The sequence below is a fragment of the Plasmodium sp. gorilla clade G2 genome (assembly GCF_900097015.1).
Source record: "Plasmodium sp. gorilla clade G2 genome assembly, chromosome: 14".
In the NCBI taxonomy this organism is placed as follows: Eukaryota; Apicomplexa; class Aconoidasida; order Haemosporida; family Plasmodiidae; genus Plasmodium; species Plasmodium adleri (nom. inval.).
Window position 1 is genome coordinate 2139284 of NC_041706.1, and position 20231 is coordinate 2159514.

The 20231-nt window shown below is 17.3% G+C and overlaps 5 protein-coding genes across 5 annotated transcripts; 3 read left to right on the plus strand and 2 right to left on the minus strand.

The window, feature by feature from the left end:
• Positions 1-954: 954 nt before the first annotated feature.
• On the minus strand, positions 955-1703 carry PADL01_1455100 (protein tyrosine phosphatase,putative; the record flags this gene model as incomplete). Its single annotated transcript, XM_028684844.1, has 3 exons — positions 955-1149; positions 1288-1342; positions 1438-1703. The coding sequence occupies 3 exons, from the start codon at positions 1701-1703 to the stop codon at positions 955-957; spliced, it is 516 nt and encodes a 171-aa protein (XP_028540882.1).
• Positions 1704-4441: 2738 nt separating this feature from the next.
• Positions 4442-6127, plus strand: PADL01_1455200 (methyltransferase, putative; the record flags this gene model as incomplete). The annotated part of the gene is made up of 9 exons (XM_028684845.1): positions 4442-4450; positions 4588-4625; positions 4729-4841; positions 4940-5053; positions 5213-5301; positions 5505-5566; positions 5646-5709; positions 5883-5946; positions 6063-6127. The coding sequence occupies 9 exons, from the start codon at positions 4442-4444 to the stop codon at positions 6125-6127; spliced, it is 618 nt and encodes a 205-aa protein (XP_028540883.1).
• A 2743-nt stretch (positions 6128-8870) lies between these two features.
• On the plus strand, positions 8871-10712 carry PADL01_1455300 (conserved Plasmodium protein, unknown function; the record flags this gene model as incomplete). The annotated part of the gene is made up of 1 exon (XM_028684846.1): positions 8871-10712. The coding sequence occupies one exon, from the start codon at positions 8871-8873 to the stop codon at positions 10710-10712; it is 1842 nt and encodes a 613-aa protein (XP_028540884.1).
• Positions 10713-12177: 1465 nt separating this feature from the next.
• PADL01_1455400 (hemolysin III) lies at positions 12178-13271 on the minus strand (the record flags this gene model as incomplete). Its single annotated transcript, XM_028684848.1, has 2 exons — positions 12178-12272; positions 12518-13271. 2 exons carry the CDS (start codon positions 13269-13271, stop codon positions 12178-12180), a joined length of 849 nt encoding a protein of 282 aa, XP_028540885.1.
• Positions 13272-16308: 3037 nt separating this feature from the next.
• On the plus strand, positions 16309-19965 carry PADL01_1455500 (AP-1 complex subunit gamma, putative; the record flags this gene model as incomplete). The annotated part of the gene is made up of 4 exons (XM_028684849.1): positions 16309-19147; positions 19231-19292; positions 19445-19621; positions 19750-19965. The coding sequence occupies 4 exons, from the start codon at positions 16309-16311 to the stop codon at positions 19963-19965; spliced, it is 3294 nt and encodes a 1097-aa protein (XP_028540886.1).
• Between the last annotated feature and the right edge of the window lie 266 nt (positions 19966-20231).

Below are 20231 nucleotides of genomic sequence, written 5' to 3' on the forward strand. Positions count from 1 at the left end.
TTAATATATAATTGTATCATTTAATTTTATTTTGTTAATTCTTTCTATTATACATATTTTTGTCTAAAGACATAAAATTTGTGAAATATTCACATTAAATTTTGTAAACAAATATTAATTAATATATAGACAATGTACAAATTTTGTTCTTTTATTTAAAAATATATATATATATATATATATATATATATATATATATGATAACATAATACATTAAATATAAATATATGATTAGAATTTTTTCGTATGTATATATTTATATTATCCTCCACATTTAATAAAAAATTTTATATTTGTATTTTTTTATTTCTTATCCTTCATTCATTTATTTACTTATTTATTTTAATTTACTACTTTTTAGGGTCATATATAATTAATTTTTAAGGTATTAAAAAAATTTCTTTTTACAAAAAAAAAAAAAAAAAAAAAAAAAAAAAAAATCAAAAAACAAAAAAAAAAAAAGATAACATATTAATTTCTTCAAATTACTAAAAATTAAATATATCTGTTATATTCAAAATTTACAAAATTGTATGAAAAAAAAAAAAAAAGAAAAACATCAAAAAAAGAAAATAAAAGAATACAAAATTGCACACATAAGGTGAAAATATAAATTTAAAAAAATATATAATATATATATATATTGAACACCATGTCAAACAATATTGGTAATAATATTCTTATTGGAAATCACATATTTTTTTAATTATAATAATGTGTATCCCTTCATATAAATATAAGATATATATCGGGTATATTTTCATAAAATTATATGTTAACTTGTATATTAGAATCACAAGAACATTATTCTACATTTTTGTAATATGAATGTTTTATAAAATATTTATATTTTTACAATATTATTATATAATTGTATTTTATTTGGTTTGCATTTTTTTTTTTTTTTTTTTTTTCCCCCCATCTTTCTATTAATTTAAATCTGTTAATTATATCTTACAAACTAAAATCAGTTGATACATTTTTATCACATCTTTCTGAGGTAAACCAGCTTATATACTTAACAGAAGAAAGGGTAATTTGATTTTTTAGTCTTTTTTCATATTCACATAATTGTTCCATAAACCCAATATTGGGGCATATATTTTTTTTCCCCATTATAAAATTAAAGGCTTCATTAAGACCAAAGTTCTAAAAAATTAATTATATAAATAAATAAATAAATATATATATATTTTATTTATTTATTCATATATTTATGACATGCTTATATATAAACCAAAAGAACAATATATAATATTTATGATACATAAATATAAGGTTAATAACCTGTTTTCCAATTAAATATGCAATGGATATTGTTGATGATCGACTAATTCCATGACTAAAAAAAAAAACAAAAATATATACATTATATATAATACTTTCCATATATATTTTTTTTTTTTTTTTCCTTTTGCACCTAATTAAATATCTTACCAACAACAAATAAGTACTGATTGTTCTTTAGTTATATATGAATGAATAAAATTATTCGATTCATCAAAATATGATGATATATTTTCTAAACCTATATCCTCCAAATTAATTCTTAAAATTTCATATCCATCTGGTATTTTATACTCAGGATATTCAAAATAGGTACAACATATAACCACCGCTTTAATATTATTTTTTTTAAGATTTTCTACATTATCTATATCATTTTTTTTACCCAAATATAAATATGGTATTATTTGAATCATTTAATTATATGTTATATATAATAAGCCCAAAAAAAAAAAAAATAAATAATAAAAATAAAAATAAATAAAATTATTAATACAAATATGTACAATAAAATATTAAAAATATATAATAAAATATATATAAAAAAAGTAATATATATAAATAATATATATAAACAAAAAAAAAAAAGAAAGAAAATTAATAAAAAAGGAAAAATTTAATATATATTATATTAATATATATTTATTATTATTATATATAATAATTATTAGGATATTATAAAATTTACTGGGGTCAACGAAATTTAGGTTCGTATATATAACATTCAATGATATATTAAATCTTCAAAAAGTACTAAAAAAAAAAAATAATAATAAATAAATAAATAAATAAACGTATATAATAACATTATTATAAAAAATATATATTATTATTTTAATATATATTATTATATTGTAAAGATCATATATATATATATATATATATATATATATATAATATAATAAAAAAATATATATATTTTATATGTACATTAAAAAGAAAGGGGGAAAAAAAAAAAAATAGTAAATATAAATATATTATATATATACATAATTATATATATATATAATATGTATATATAGCTAAAAAATATGTATATTATTATCTAGCGAAAATATATATTAAATTATATAAATATAGCTGAAAAAAAAAAAAAAAAAAAAAATATTATAATATATTAATGTTATAAATTATTTATAAAAAAACATGATGTTATATATATAAGACAATTTATTTAAACAATGTTTAAGTAGATCCTTAATCTCATGTGGAAAAATTCATACATTTATATTTTTGTAATTACAATATATATTATGTATATATTTTTTTATATTGAAATGAGGAAAATTATTGCTATTCTCCTATAAAATAAATACAATAAGTTACTTTATTATCATAGGTGTTCATTTATCATAAAAATAAATTGAAATTAAATAAATACTTCATTTTAAAATTATATATATATATATATATATATATATATATATATATATATGTATTTATTTTTTTTAATTTTTCTTTTTTTTGAAATGTTAGAATTGACTTATTTCTTTCATTATCCTTAATTAATATTGAGAAAATAAATGTATAAAAAATATTTCTCTTAATTGTGAACATATGCAAATATATGTAAGATATATGAATGTATTTATATCTGAATGTTTTATTATTATTTAATAAGATAAAGATATTATATATAAGGACAAGCGTATCTTCATATTTATTATTTTTTTTTTTTTTTTTTTTTTTTGCACATTTACTAACAAAATGAATAATGAAAATATAAAAGATACAACTGATGAAAATGAGGAGTTAAAAGTTCTCTTAAAAAATGTATTTAATCATTAAAAAAAAAAATAAAATAAAATAATTATGTATATAATGTGTATAAAAGTATTAGATCATATATGTCCTAAAAATATCATTCCATATATATATATATATGTGTTTATTTATTTAATTGAATTATACATATAAAATAACAACCGCTTATTAAATAAAACAGAATTATATAAATAATCATTATAATTTATATTCCTACTTTTGTAATTCTACATACAATATAATATAATATTTTTTTTATGAACAGATAAAAGAATATTTAAAAAAAGTACACAGAAATCAAAATAAAATACTTAACTTATTTTATGATCATGAAAAACTAATATAGGGAGTTATACAATTTCATATTATTAAGTCTTTTAAATAAAGGCATTGAGAAAAAAAAAAAAAAAAAATGAACCAATTATATAATATTAAATAAAAAAAGAGAAGAATCTACTTATATATTTTTTTAATATATTCATATGTAAAATAATATCTTTAACATAATATATATGTATATATACTTGTTTATTGAATATTTTTCCATTTTTTTAAAAAGAAAATCAACTACATATATTACATAAATAAATGTTATCATTAAAATGTTCTTAATTTTATTTTTTCTTTAATTTTTAAAAAATTTTCACATTTCATTGTAATGTAGTTTTTTTTCAAATTCCTTATATATAAATAATAAATACTTAAATTTTTTGTAAACAGAGATTAAAAATAAAAAAAAAAAAAAAAAAAAAATTTTAAATAAAATGACTTCAAATTAAATATATATATATATATATATATATATATATATATTTCTTTTATGTCTTGTAAAGTTAAGATCATATCAAACATTTTTTATAATGAAAAATATACATTAAAATATAGAAAAAAAAAAAATTTTTTTTCTTCTTTTTTTATATAGTTTATATATTTTTATTACTTTTCCTACTAATAATTTAATATATATAAAAAAAAAAAAAAAAAAAAGGCTTTATATAAATACAAAATAAGAAAAATAGATCTTTCTATTATTATTAAAATATTAAAAGGTAATATATATATATTATGCAATTTGATTAAGTTCTAAAAATATATTAATATAAAAATAGAACAAATTAATATTCAAACACACACACAAATATAAATATATACATATAAAGATACAATAAAGTGTTCGAATCAAAAAAAAAAAAAAAAAAAAAGAAAAACAATAAATCCTTTTATAATTATAATGGGATTTATCCTTTTGGGGATATAATGAAAAATATTTCTTATAATTAATAAATAAGTGGAAAAATATATATATATATATATATATATATATATATATATATATATATAATAATTAAGTTAATATTTTTATAGAAAGGATCTTTTTGAATATATCATTATGGCAGTGGTAAAATATACATATGTATAAAAAATTACACAAACATCATATATATATATATATATATATATATATATATTATATGTTGTTGAAATATTCTTTTTTTTTTTTTTTTTTTTTTTTTTTTACATATATGTAATATGTAGTATGGTAAAATATCTTACTGGAACGAGCGATATACAAAGTAATAGATTTATATGATTAAATTATTATACTATTTTTATCAACAATTATATATACCTTCTGATTTTTATTTAATTTTATTATTTTATTTTATTTTTTTAAAGTGAAGAAGAGCAATTTGATTGGCACCAAAGATGGTATGGAGTGAAGCATATTTTTACAGAGCTTGAAATAAAAAATGATGCAAACATTTTAAATATAGGATGTGGAACATCAAGTAAAAGGATTTAATATAAATATATTTATACATTAATATATATATATATATATATATATATATATATATATGTATTTTTACTTTTTATGCTTTTAAAGAATTTAGTGAAGAAATGCTGGATAGTGGATACACAAATATAACCAACATAGATGCATCATCTGTATGCATAAAGAAAATGCAAGAAATATATAATGATAAACCCAACTTAAAATGTAATAATATATATATATATATATGTATATCACTTATTCATAAGTTAATATTACTTATTATTATTATATTATTTGTCTTTATATTTTTTCAAACATATATATATATATTAGTGTATATAATATATTTATATATTAATTGTTATATTATCCTTTTTGTAGACATATTAATGAATGTTTGTGATATGAGAGAATTTAAAAATGAAGAATTTGATTTAGTTATAGATAAAGCATGTCTAGATTCCATAGTAGTAATAATACTTCCATCTTATATATACATATTTTATCAAAGATTACTATTTTTTTAAATACATATTTATATTAACATCACCCTTTTTATTATATTTTTAAATAATACTTTAATAATTTATAATGGATAAAAAATTTTATTTAATATATATATAAAGAGGATAGGCAAAAAGGATAAAATTATTTTATTTTTATATTCTTACAGTGTTCAGAAGATTCTTTAAAGAGTATTGAAGAGATGTTATCCGAAGTGTCTAGAATATTAAAGTAAGACTTAAAATATATATATATATATATATATATATATATACATCTATATATATGTGTTAATATTTTGTTTTTTTAGGTCTAATGGTATTTTTGTTATTATATCACATGCACAACCAGCATATAGACTTGTATATTTACAGGTGAGAATTTATAAAAAAGGGAAAATAAAAAAAACTACACACTTTCTTTTATATTTAATATATATATATATATATATATATATATATTTATATATATATTGAATGTATAATGTTGAAGAAAACATTTTTTCAATATTCATTTCTATACATTTTAATATTTTTTTTATATTTAGAAAGAGGATTATAATTGGGATATAACAGTTAAGACTGTTCAACGTCCCATGCTAGGAATAGTAGGTAAATTAGAAAGATAAAAAAAAAAAAAAAAAAAAAATATGTATATATATATATAATTAATGTCATAAAATATTTTGTAACATTGTATTATTTTTATATATAATTTATTATTTTAGCTCCACCTGTGGATGATAATTTACACTATATATATATTTGTAAAAAGCAAGATACAAGCAAATAATAATAAAAAAAAAAAAACCTATGTTTTTATAAAAAATACTCAGTATTTTATTAAATAAATTACTTTGGACCTATCATAGTTTTTACATAATTTTCTTATTGTTCTGTTTCTTTCTTTTTTTTTTTTTTTTTGCACATTTGTTAATAACTATTAAAATATTATTAAGATTGATATAGTAATATATCAACATATTATATATATATATTTATTTATATGTTTTTTTTGATGAAACATAAATTGTATATAATTAAAAATTAAATATCATGTAAACAAATATAGTACATGTGTATATGTTTATGAATATATATATAAGAAGGTTAGAATATTATGTAAGTCATTTTCAGGTTTATCTAAAAGCTCTTATAAAATAATATATCCAAAGAAAAAAAAAATAATAATTCGATATAATTTTACAATTTATTAAATTTTATATGCATATAGGTATACATTTTGAGATAATTAAAATATTTATTCAGTATACAAGAATTTAAATATTTATTTATTAAAATTTATAAAGTTTAAGGGTTTAAGTATATAATATTGCATTATATATATATATATATATATATATTTTCTTTGTGTTAAGGATTATTCAAATGTTTTTAGCTACCAATGGTTCATGTACATACAAAATTATTTTACACCTATATGCATAATTAATGATAATATACATATAGAATAATTATAAGGATTAAAAAATGAAATAATAAGAAATAAAAATAAGTCTAACAAATAAGCCTTTTATGGAACTGGAGAGAATTATTATTTCTATATTTCAACATGTTCATTTTTTTCTTTTTCATAAAAATATAAATTAAAAAGATAAATGAAGAAAGTATGTATAATATCCAAATAGAACTTTATTATTTATTTATTTTGAAATATATATATATATTTCTACTATTAGATATTTCATACAACAAGTAAATATATATATATATAAAGAAGGGATGCACACAAATATGTAAATATAAAAAACAGGATTAAAATGTTGTAAGGTTTATACTTTAGTTGATTGTCACATGTACAATAATTATTACATACTCTCTGTATTTACACTTTATTACATTTAATACTTATATAATTTAATTTTTTTTTTTTTTTTTTTGTTCCTTCATATTTTATTTGTAATCTCTAATATATAAAATATATGCTTTTTTTAAATTGTAAAAGTTATATTAAAAGAAAAAAAAAAATTATATATTCACATTTATATCATATTATATATAATCTTTATATTCACAACATGTTGAAGGTAACATTTTTTTTTATGAATGATTCTTGGGTTTTTTTTTATTTTTTATTTTTTTATAATTTAATAGTGCAATTATATTATTTTTTCTAAAATTAAATAGTGCAATTATTTTATTTTTCTTATTTGTTACCTGAATTATTAGATCGAACAATATATTATTTTAAGCTTTTTTTTTTCAGAATTAATATAATATATGTGTATAAAATATAAATATATATATATATATATATATATATATAATTATAATATATATATTTATGTATATTATGATTTTATATATATTTTATCTATATAAAAATATATAATTTTAAAATTGTGTACCACATTAAAATAACTGTTGTTTTTTTTTTTTTTTTTTTTTTCTATTCACTTTGAATAACTAAATATATCGTTGGTACACATAAATTAAATATATATTTTTTGTTTCATTCTGTATATTTTCTTAAAAGTTTCTATAAAATTAAATAAAAAATATATGAATATAAAATTGTTTTCTTAATATATATTGTAATTATCATTATTGTTATTTATATTATATTGTTACCAAAAAAAAAAAAAAAAAAAATAAATAAATAAATAAAATAAAATAAAATAAAATAAAATAAAATAAAATAAGTTCATAATCTTTTTACCATTTACACATGATTTGTTTTGTTTTGTTCTGTTTTTTTTTTTTTTTTTAATTCAACCATTTTTTTCTATGTTGTACAAAAATAAATTAAATTAAGAAATTAAACACATTAATAAATAACAATATATTAAAAATTGAAGAAATTATAAATATTGTCACCTTTTTTTTTTTTTTTTTTTTTTTTTTTTTTTGTTTATATATATATAATATATGTACTTATATTTATGTCACTGATTTTAATAGAAATAATATAAAAAATTAAATTAACACGTTTCTATGAAATTTGTTTTTCAAAAAATAAATTAATATATATATATATATATATTTTATATTTATTATTATATTATTTTTTTTGTACCCAGCAAAATATATTATTTATAATATATATTTAAGTGTGTACTTATATTTATTATTTTTTGATGTTAGATTCAGAATAGGAAAATTATGAAAAATAAGAACTTTCATAAATTTAATGTGTAAATAAAATAAAAATGATGTTGTATTTATAAAAATTATTAATTATAAAACATTGCATGTAAATATATTTATCTATATAATATACATTTTGTTATATAATTTTATTTTCATTTTCATTTTAATTTTTTTTTTTTGTGTGTATGTAACCAGTGAAAAGGATCTAAATATAAACTATATATTTTATTATGTTAATATTTTGTTCTTTTTATTTATCTAAAAATTTTAAATCATAAGCACATTTTAACGTAGCTCCGAAAGAGATTATAATATAAATACAGACATAAATATATTACTCAATATATATATATATATATATATATTTATTTATTTATTTTTATTTTTATTATTTTTTTTTTCTTTTTGTCTTAATAAATATGTATATGGACAATTGCAGAAGCTCCAGCCGAAAGTATAAACTCTCTGCTGGGGATTCTACCTTCGGTAAGCCAACAGTCAGGGGCTCAGTAACGAACGATAATTTGAGTGAGGAAGGAGAAATTGAATTTGAAGGATGGGTTGAATTTGTAACTAAGAATAGTAATGAAGATACTAACATTTCTCACGAGAAAAAAAAAAGACATAGTCGAAATAGAAATCATACTGTAAGCTTATCTAACATAGCAAAAGATGATATTGTATTTAATAAAAGTAGAAAAAGAGATAAACAGTTAAAAAGAGATTCAAAAAAAAGAAATGAAATTAATACAGATTATATGTATAGCAATAATAATAATAATATATATGCCAATTATGTATATAAACAACCTAACGAGATTTCAAATAGTAATATTATTTATACGCTAAGAAATAATCATCAGAATAATAATATGGTTACACCATTATATATTAATACTCAAACAAAAACAAATGATAACCTTATTAATATATTAAGTCCTAACTATGTAGATCCTGCACCACCTATTGTTCTAAAAAATCAACAAGTCCTTCCTCAATTATATATAAGACAACCACCAACAGTTATTGTAACTAATGAGCCTAGACCTCCATTAGTTATTAACCCACCACCAGCAAATATTATATTTAAAAATAAATCACCACAACCAATATATGTTAATAGTACTAGACCAAATATAATAATTAAAAATGACCCTCCTACTGTTCAAAATCCTATTAATATGGATACTACACCAGTACAATTAGATATGCCAACAGAAAATATTACAATGAACAAAGAAACAATAAAATATCCTTATGTAATGAATATAAAAAAGGATTCAGTTTTAGACAATAGAAATGTGTACTTAAAAGGAAGTGTATCAAGTACCAATGCATCAGTATCACCAACAAATGTTATATATCTAGATAATAATAATAATAATAATAATATGAATGATATAAATCAACAGAATGTACCAAATATTTATATGTTGAATAATAACCAAACTGCACATTTACAACAAACACCAAATGCATATGCAACCATAGCACCAATTAATAACCATCAAATACAAACACAGCCAACAAATACAGTACAATATATTCAACCAAATTATGAACAAGTCATAACACAAGTAGATCAAAATGGTAATGTATACAATCAACAGCTTGTAGGAAATACAGTAATGCAAAATATGACACAACAAGGGGTAAGCACTTTAAATTTCCCTGCAGCGGTAAATACCTTAAACGTTCCTTCAACAATGAATAATGTATGTATACCACAAACAGTTTGTAGTACTAATAATACACCATCTCAACAAGTACAATATATTGCTCAATCACAAACATATGAACCTTATAATAATACACAAAATACAACAATTTATGAAAGAAATTATGTACCACAAATGACACAAAATAACTTGCCAAATAATGTAGTACAACAATATATTCCAACCACAACTACAATGGTACAAGAAAGTGTACAGAATACACCAGCTTCTCAATATAGAATAATTGTTCCTAATAATGATAATACTCAATCACCAAATATTATAAGAAATTACAATAATATTTCAAATACAAAAAATAATGTTAATAAAGCTATAATGCAACCAACTTATAACTCTAGTGAAATTTTACCTTCCTGTTCTCCATCAGGATGTGCATCAGCAAATAAAGTTACGCATGTACAAAATGTTAGAAGAAATTCATATATAAATCCACACTCCCATAGTATGCATGAAACTCCAAAAAAGGTACAAATAATAGCACGACCCATGCATGAACAAAATTTAAGAACATACAGTTTGTGTAGATAACAGAATAGGAAGTTAATATATATATATATATATATATATATATATATATATAAACATATAGATATTCTTTTATTTCTTCTATGTAATTATTTTTCCTATTTTATTCCTACAGAATTCATTCTATTCACCATTATTGTATTGTTTCTATGTATTTTTCTATTACATTTGTCTATAAGTTATATATATATTTTTATTTATATATTTATTTTATATACTTATTAATATAATTTTGGTTTACGTCAACAAATAAACATTATACTTTTTTTTTTTTTGTTTTGCATTTTACTCAATTTTTTATAACTTTTGCAAAATATAAATTATTATGTAAATATTTTAATAAAACCTCTTTTAATATTATTTCTATACATATAATGTTTTATAGAATGACAAAAAAGATATATTATTATAAAAATAAAAAAAAAAAACATAAGAGATGATATATTTTTATATTGTAACATTATATATATATATATATATATATATATATGTATGTATTAAAATTTTATGAATCTTATTGATATATCAATTAAAATGTTTTTTATTTAACATACATATATTTACTTCACATATTACTTTTATATATGTAAGGTTTTATTCAAAAAAAAAAAATATTATATTCTAAATGAAAAAAAATTAAGATAAAAATATAAGCTAGTTATGCCCATTATCTACTAAAAGATTATGTGTGTTTTATTTTTTTAAAAAAAAATGATATACATGTGTATAAGTGATATAAATATATTGTATTATAAAAATTATAAAATAATAACATACATTTTTATAATTTGCAAATTTAAAAAAAAAAAAAAAAATACACACACATACAAATATATACATACCATTTTTTCTATATCAAACAAGAAATGTAAAATAAATTCATCAAATATAACAAATTGTATAAAATTAAATTACAAATCAAAAAGAAAAAATAAATAAATAAATAAATAAATAAATAAATAAATAAATAAATAAATAAATAAATAAAATAATAATAATAGTATTATTATGAAATGTATTTTTATTTGGTATAAGAAAAAAGTATTTTATTACTACTTTACATTATTATAATGCTATAGAATGTAATTATAACATTACAAAGAGCAAAAAATATAAATAATGTATAATAAATAGTTATGAAATATTATATAACTACGCAAATTTTATACATAAAAATATAAAACAAATATATGATAACAAAGATTATATAATTATATGCTATATATATATATGTATACTTTTCTTTTTTTTTTTTAATATAACTGTAACTCCAAAAACGTTGTAAATAAATAAACATATATATGATATATGTTGTCTATAATACTTAATTTACATTTGGATAGATAATAATTATAAAAAAAAGAAAAGAAAAGAATTGATGATGTTATACATATATTTTTACAATAAAATTATTGATGTATTCCCACGGAAAATAAACAAAAAAATGATAAAAAGGAAAAAGAAAATTCTATGCTCTTTTAATAACACTACAATTTAGGACAAAGGTGCAAACAGCACTTCCCAAACAACAAATGTGGAAAACTTCATGAAATTCCAGTATACCTAAAAATTTAAATATATATGTATGTGCAAATATATATATGTATGGTCAAATATATATATGTATGTGTAAATATATATATGTATGTTTAAATATATATATGTATGTGTAAATATATATATGTATGTGTAAATATATATATGTATGTATGATTTTATGTAGTATTCTCATGTGAAAGGGGCTTATATAACCACCAAAATATTTATATATATATATTTTTCATATATATTGTTTTAAAAAAGATTACCTGGAACAATATTTGGCTTTTTGACCGAATATATAACTGCTCCTATAACATATAAAATACCTAGAAGTATTAAAAGTATAAATTCGTTTCCATATAATAATGATACATAATCCTTAATAAAAATGATATGTAGTAATCCAGCAAATGTAAAAATGGTTGCCCTTATAAATCTATTTCCCGTTGAGAAACAACTAAAGAAAACAATAAGACATCCAAATAATATTGCTAAAAATTGAAGAGAAATAAAAAATAATAATTTAATTTTATTAAATAATAAAGCTTGAACTGGTAACAAGGAACCACTAATCATTAAGAAAATTCCAAAATGATCCATTTTTTCAATAAAGAAAAAAAATTTGGGTTTCCATTCAAAATTGTGAAGTAAGAAAGAAGCAAAAAAATTAAAGAAAATACATAATACAGCTATAGAGGTAAATATTCTTGCTGTTAATGTTTTTGATAAATATAGCATATAAAAAATCCATAATGGTGATATGAATACTAACATTAAATGTATCTTTCCTCTAAATAATGTTTTGTTTTTTCTTTCCATATATTTTATTAACATAATCTTATTTATTTTCTTCTCAAGATATAATTCTACTATATTCCTATCATTTTCACATAAATCTTTTGACTTAATAAAATTCGCAATTTCATTCTCATCAATTTTTGTACTGCCCTTTACGTCAAAAATATAATCACTATTAAAGACATTTCTGAAATTTGAAAAACAGTTCTTATATAATTCCATATTGAAATAATTATTTATAACTTTTCATATGTACTTTTTTTTTTAACAAAAAATAATAAGTATTATATATTTATTTGTTATAAAAAAATATATATATATTAATATTGTGTATACAATATATTACAATAAATATGAAACCTTTTAAATTTCTGGGCTCATATAAAAAATATATGTTCTTCAAAATTATATATATATATATATATATATATATATATTGCTACTTTTCCTTATTTAAATTGTAAACGCTTAAGAATATAATTTATTATTTTTCTATTTATCCATATAATTGAAATATATAAATACATATAACATATATACACAATTATATATATATTATATATAAATATATATTAAAAAATAAGCCTCTACGTATCATGTTATTATTTTGTATATATATCATATAAACACTAATTTATAAAAGCTTATCATTATAAATTATTATTTGTTAACACAAAAAGATAAGAAATAATCAAATAAAAAAAATAAAAAAAAAAAAAAAAAAATTAAGCGAAAAATATAAGAACATAAATTTTAACAAAGGTGTTTTGATTTAATAAAAATATTATGTACTTAAATTTTAAGAATCATATATTTTTTGAAATATATAAATTACGTATTATATATATATAAATTTTATGTACCAAAAAAAAAAAAAAAAAAAAAAAAAAAAAAAAAAATTAATATAAAATAATATTATAATATATTAAATTTTTATATATAAATATTGCATTTTTTTTTTTTAATTAATTTGTTGATAAAATATATAAATTGTTTTTTTTTTTTTTTTTTTTTTTTTTTCGCTTTCTATATATACTATTTTGCTTATTTAAGTAAATATATATATATAATATAGTTCAAACGTATCTTCTATATATATATATTTATTTATATATTATATTTTAATTTTTGCTAATTGAAAAAATATATTATTATATATTAAAAATATTTTATTTATATAAAAGAAAACCAAATGACAAATATTATTCAATATATATGATAATAAGAAGAATGTATTCTTCTTATATAAATAAGATTAATAAACAGTTATGTATTTTATTTTGTTAATATATTTTTTTTTTGTATCCTTTTTTTAAAGGTTGTTCATAAAAAGGAATCAAATTAAAATAAAATGATTTTCATAATATATTATTGTTTTTTATATTGTAAAATGCTTTATGCTATTAAATTATATATATAGTAACTTATAAACATATGCCTTTGATATTATATATTAAAAAAATTACATTGATAGAAAATACAATTATTTGTATCTTATAAAGACTATAACTTTGTAATAATATTCTGTAATAAAAATATTTAAAATCATGTAAATGTTGCTTATAATATTATAATAACATATATCCTTTTAAATAAATAAATAAATATATATATATATATATATATTTTATGATGTATGTAAGTCAAAAAAAGGAAGCATCTTTTTCTTTTCTTTTCTTTTTTATTTATTTTTTTTGTTTTTTAAAGAAACCGTTTAATTCTAAATAAGATCATATTAAGTGTTATGGAAACTTTTTATAAGTTGCAACCCATATTTACCTTTTGAACAAATAGCTATGCTTAAGTTAAAATGTTTAAAATTCGGAAAAAAAAAAAAAATTACACATATAATAAAAATATTTATATATATTTTTATCATATTTGAATTTTGTATTTCATATATCCATATAAAAAAGTTGATAAAATCTGAACATAAATGTATTATATATATAATATCATATCATACATTTTATCTTAAATAATATTTATGGGAATTTTAAAAGTAATTTTATTTTCTTATAAATGTAATATGTTCAATTAAACAAGATTGATTTCAAAAATATTAAAATGTTATATAATAAAAATACATAAAAAAAAAAAAAAAAAAAATTCTAATAAATTTAAATAATAAATATATATTATATATATAATATAATACCAATTTATTTCATATATATATTATATATATAATAATAATATATTAAGAAATATATTTTTATACACATATAAAAAGAAATATTTTCATAATTTGCTTTTTTTTTTTTTTTTTTTTTTTCTTTTTTTTGTGTATTATTTTAAAAAATATATTTATATGTATTTATTTTTATATTAATAATAAATAATTAGATCGTATATATTTTATTATATACGCATATATATAAATATTTTTATATATTAATATATATATATATATATAATATAAAAGGTATAATAATGTTAAATAAAAAAAGAAAAAAAGAAAAGGCATGTTACTAAAACAAAAAAATATTAGATCATTCATTTGATATTATATATAAATTATTATTATTATTATAATATATATATTATTATATATATATATATTTAAATTGTAATATGCGTTTATTTTTTTAATTTTTTAAGTTATATTTTTTTCTTCATTTTTTAAAGTCATTATAAAAGTTCTTAATCTATATGGATATAATACATATATATAAATTTATATATTATTTATTATATTCATATATTTTTTTTTTTTTTTTTTGTTTTGAACTTTATAAAAATTTTTCTCATAAAATAAATGTATATAAAAAGTTGTGTTGAATTGTGGGAAAAATGTTGAAAGTATGATAATTTTAGAGATGCATATAAAATATATGATATATATATAATAAGTATTTTTAAAAAAATATTATAATTTAGATTTTATTTTAAAATATATATATATATATATATATATATGTATATATGTTTATTTATTTATAAGAGTAATGCTTATTTTATGGGTACATTTTTTTTTGGTGAGATATGACTATTTATAATATATAAGAAAAAATGTTTTCTTATACATTCAAGTAGCCTAATAAATATTATGTTGTAAATATATATATATATATATATATTTATTTATTTATATGTATGTATTTAATTATTTATTTACTTAAATATATTTTGAAATATCGTTTAATAAAGATATTAAAAATAAATAATATATATATATATTTAATATATTGGGACCATTAAACATTTCCAATTTATATTATTATTTAATTTTATATTATATTGCAATATATTTATTAGTATGTCCATTAAGTTAAGGGATTTAATACGAAATATTCGTAGCTGTAAAACAGCAGCTGAAGAAAGGTCAGTAGTAGCAAAAGAATGCGCATTGATACGTACAGCTTTTAAAGAAGAAGATAATATATATCGACATCGAAATGTAGCTAAATTATTATTCATAAATATGTTAGGTTATCCTACTCATTTTGGACAGATAGAATGTTTGAAATTAATTGCTTCGAATAAATTTTCATTTAAGAGGATTGGATATTTAGGTCTTACCATATTATTAGATGAGAATACAGATATATTAATGTTAGTAACAAATTCAATAAAAAATGATTTAAGAAATAGTAATCAATATATTAATGGCTTAGCTTTATGTGCTTTAGGAAATATAGCAAATAGTGAGATGTGTTCATCATTAAGATATGAGATTTTAGATATGATGAATATTAATAATCCTTATATAAAGAAAAAAGCAGCTATGTGTGCTATTCGAATATTGAAAAAAACTAATGATATTGAAGAATTATTTCTAGAAAAAATTAATAATTTACTAGATGATCGAAATCATGGGGTATTAAGTGCTGGTATTAGTTTAATGATAACATTAATGGAAAAAAAACCTCAATATAAAAATGTTTTAAGAGGATATACAAATAAAATTGTAAAGATTCTTAAAAGTTGTGTTATGTCAGGATATTCACATGGAGCCGAGTATGATATATATGGTATAAATGATCCTTTTTTGCAAGTTAAAATTTTAAAATTATTAAAATATCTAAATTCTGATCATCTTAATAATAATGAAAATGAAAAAAATACAAATTATATGAATAATATCATTAATAAAAATAATGAAGATAATAAAAATATATATAGTATTAATAGTGAAGGAGGAACAACAAGTTTTAATGAAATTAAAAATTTTAATGAACAGAATGATATTTTAGATGATACTTCTTTATCGTCAAGGGAAAAATTAATTAAAAATGTAAATAATAAACAATTATATAATAATATAAATGATAATATGAATAATTTAAATAATGTAAATAATTTAAATAATTTAAATAATGTAAATAATTTAAATAATGTAAATAATGTAAATAATTTAAATAGTATGAATATTATTCATATGGATTCTATGAATAATAATAATTTATATGATATGGAAGAAGTAAATTCAGTTTTGGCTCAAGTTGCTACCAATACAGATTCTTTAAAAAATGTAGGTAATGCTATATTATATGAATGTGTTAAGACTATTACATATATATCTACTGATCCAGGTCTTCTTGTTTTAGCTGTAAATGTTTTAGGCAAGTTTTTACAAAATAATGATAATAATATTAGATATGTAGGTTTATGTACATTACAGAAATTATTAAAAAAAGATCCTAAAACCTTACATATATATAGAAATACAATTATTGAATGTTTAAAAGATCAAGATATAAGTATTAGGAAAAAAGCATTAGATGTTGCATTTGCTCTTATAACGAAAGATTCTTTAAAAATTATGGTAAAAGAATTATTAAATTATTTACTAGTAGCAGATATAGAAATCAAAAGTGATATTGTATCTAATATTTGTGTATCTGTTAATAAATATGCACCCAATATACAATATTTATTAGATACATATATAAAATTATTTTGTTTAGCTGGAAATTTTATACAAGACCATATAAAAGATGATTTCATTTATTACCTTTTACAAAATCCAGAATTTCATTCATATGTTGTTTTTAAAATTTTTTTTTCAATAAAAGAAAATTTAGATCAATATGCTCTCATACAAGTAGGTATATGGTGTATAGGTGAATTTGGTGATTTATTAATTCAAGAAAAAAATGTAGGACCCGATCAAGAATTAATAACAGTTACTCATGAAGATGTTTTTGAATTATTAGATAAAATTATCATAAAATATGAACAAAATAATGTTAAAGAGTTACATAATATAAATGTAAAGGATCCTATTCATAATATTTTATATAATAATAAATCATTGAGCATATTAGAAGAAACACTAAATAATAATAATAATATGAATGGTAACAATAACAGTAATACTACTACTAATAATAATAATAATAATGGATTTAATAGTGCACTCATATGTTGTAATATAAATGATAATATGAATAATGATGATAATAATATTATATTACAATATATTTTAATGTGCTTAAACAAATTAACTGTACGTTTCCCATCACATAAAACAAAAATTGAAAAAATGATACAGAAATATAAAAAAAACAAATGTATAGAAATACAACAAAGAGCCTGTGAATTCCATGAATTCATGAACCCACAATGGGATCAAATCAGAGATTCCATTTTATTACGTATACCATGTAATAAAAAAATGAATAGGAAAAAACAACAACAACAGCAACAACATGATGATGATGAAGATGTACCAATATATAGTGATAAAAATAATGATACCTTGACAAATAAGATAAGTTCTATACATACAAATAACCATAATAATTCGAACAATTCATATGTGGTTGATTTATTAGATCTGGATGATGTTTTAGGTATACAAAATACAAATAATAAAAATAATGATAATGTGAATAAAAATATAAGTAATAATCTAACTATTAATGAGAATAAACTGAATAATTTTAATATTACTAATGATTCCATAAAAATTGGTACTCCCATTGCATCAAAAAGTGAAACAAATATAAATTTTTCATCTAACGCACTAAATTTAAATGATAATAATGTGCAAATGGGGAATAAAAAGAATGAGGACATTTTAGCTGACTTGTTTGGCAATATTTCATTGGACAAGCCAAAAAATAATAAACCAAATGAATCAAAGGGAGATGGTATGGAAAATATAAAATATATTATATGTTCCACATAATAGTGAATATATATATATGTGTATATATTATTTCTATATTTGTAGGAAATAATTCTTTGAATTTACTTTTGGATGACTTAACATCGGACAACCTTGATACCTTAAATGTATGAATAACTTTATATTATATATATTAATATATATATGTAGAATAGAATGTTATTAATTTGAAAGACTATATATATATATATATATATATATATATATATGTATTATTTATTTTTACATTTTTTTTTTTTTTTTTTTTTTTTCCTTATAGTTGATGGATGAGAATATAAAGGAAAAGGTTCAAATAAAACCTTTAAAAATATATGACAAAAATGATATTGAAATTGTTTTCAATTTTGAAAAAGAATACATAGACTCAGAAGTTACAATGATTAAAGCTGTATATTCAAATAAATCTAGCATTTTAATATCTTCCTTTGTCTTTGAAGTAATAATATATATATATATATTTATTTATACATACATGCTATATTTCTTTCATTTTTTCATTTTAATATATATATATATATATATATATATATATATATATATATATATGTATTTTTTTTTTTTTAGGCTGTTGTTCCTAATTATGTAAAGTTAGAAATATTTTCGGCTTCAGATAAACAATTGTTACCATTAGAAGGAAATACAATAAAACAGAATCTTAAAATATGGAATAAGTTATTTAAGAAAAAACCTGTTCTTATGAAGGTTAGGTTATCTTATGTAAAGAATAATGAAAGTTTCCAAGATTTTATTAATATAGGAAATTTTCCTAATGGTTTATAAAGTCTATTTATCTGAAATTATAATATATAGTTCAAAATGATTTTACATAAACATAAATATATATATATATATATATATATATATATATATGTAATATTTATATTATTTTTTTTGTATTTTAGTTTTATGTATATATTTGTTTATACATATTAAAAAGATGAATACTATATGCATATATATTTATCCTTTTATTTACCAATTCCTTTTTTTTTTTTTTCTTTTTTTTTTTTTTTTTTGAAAATATAAACTAATATAATATTAATAAT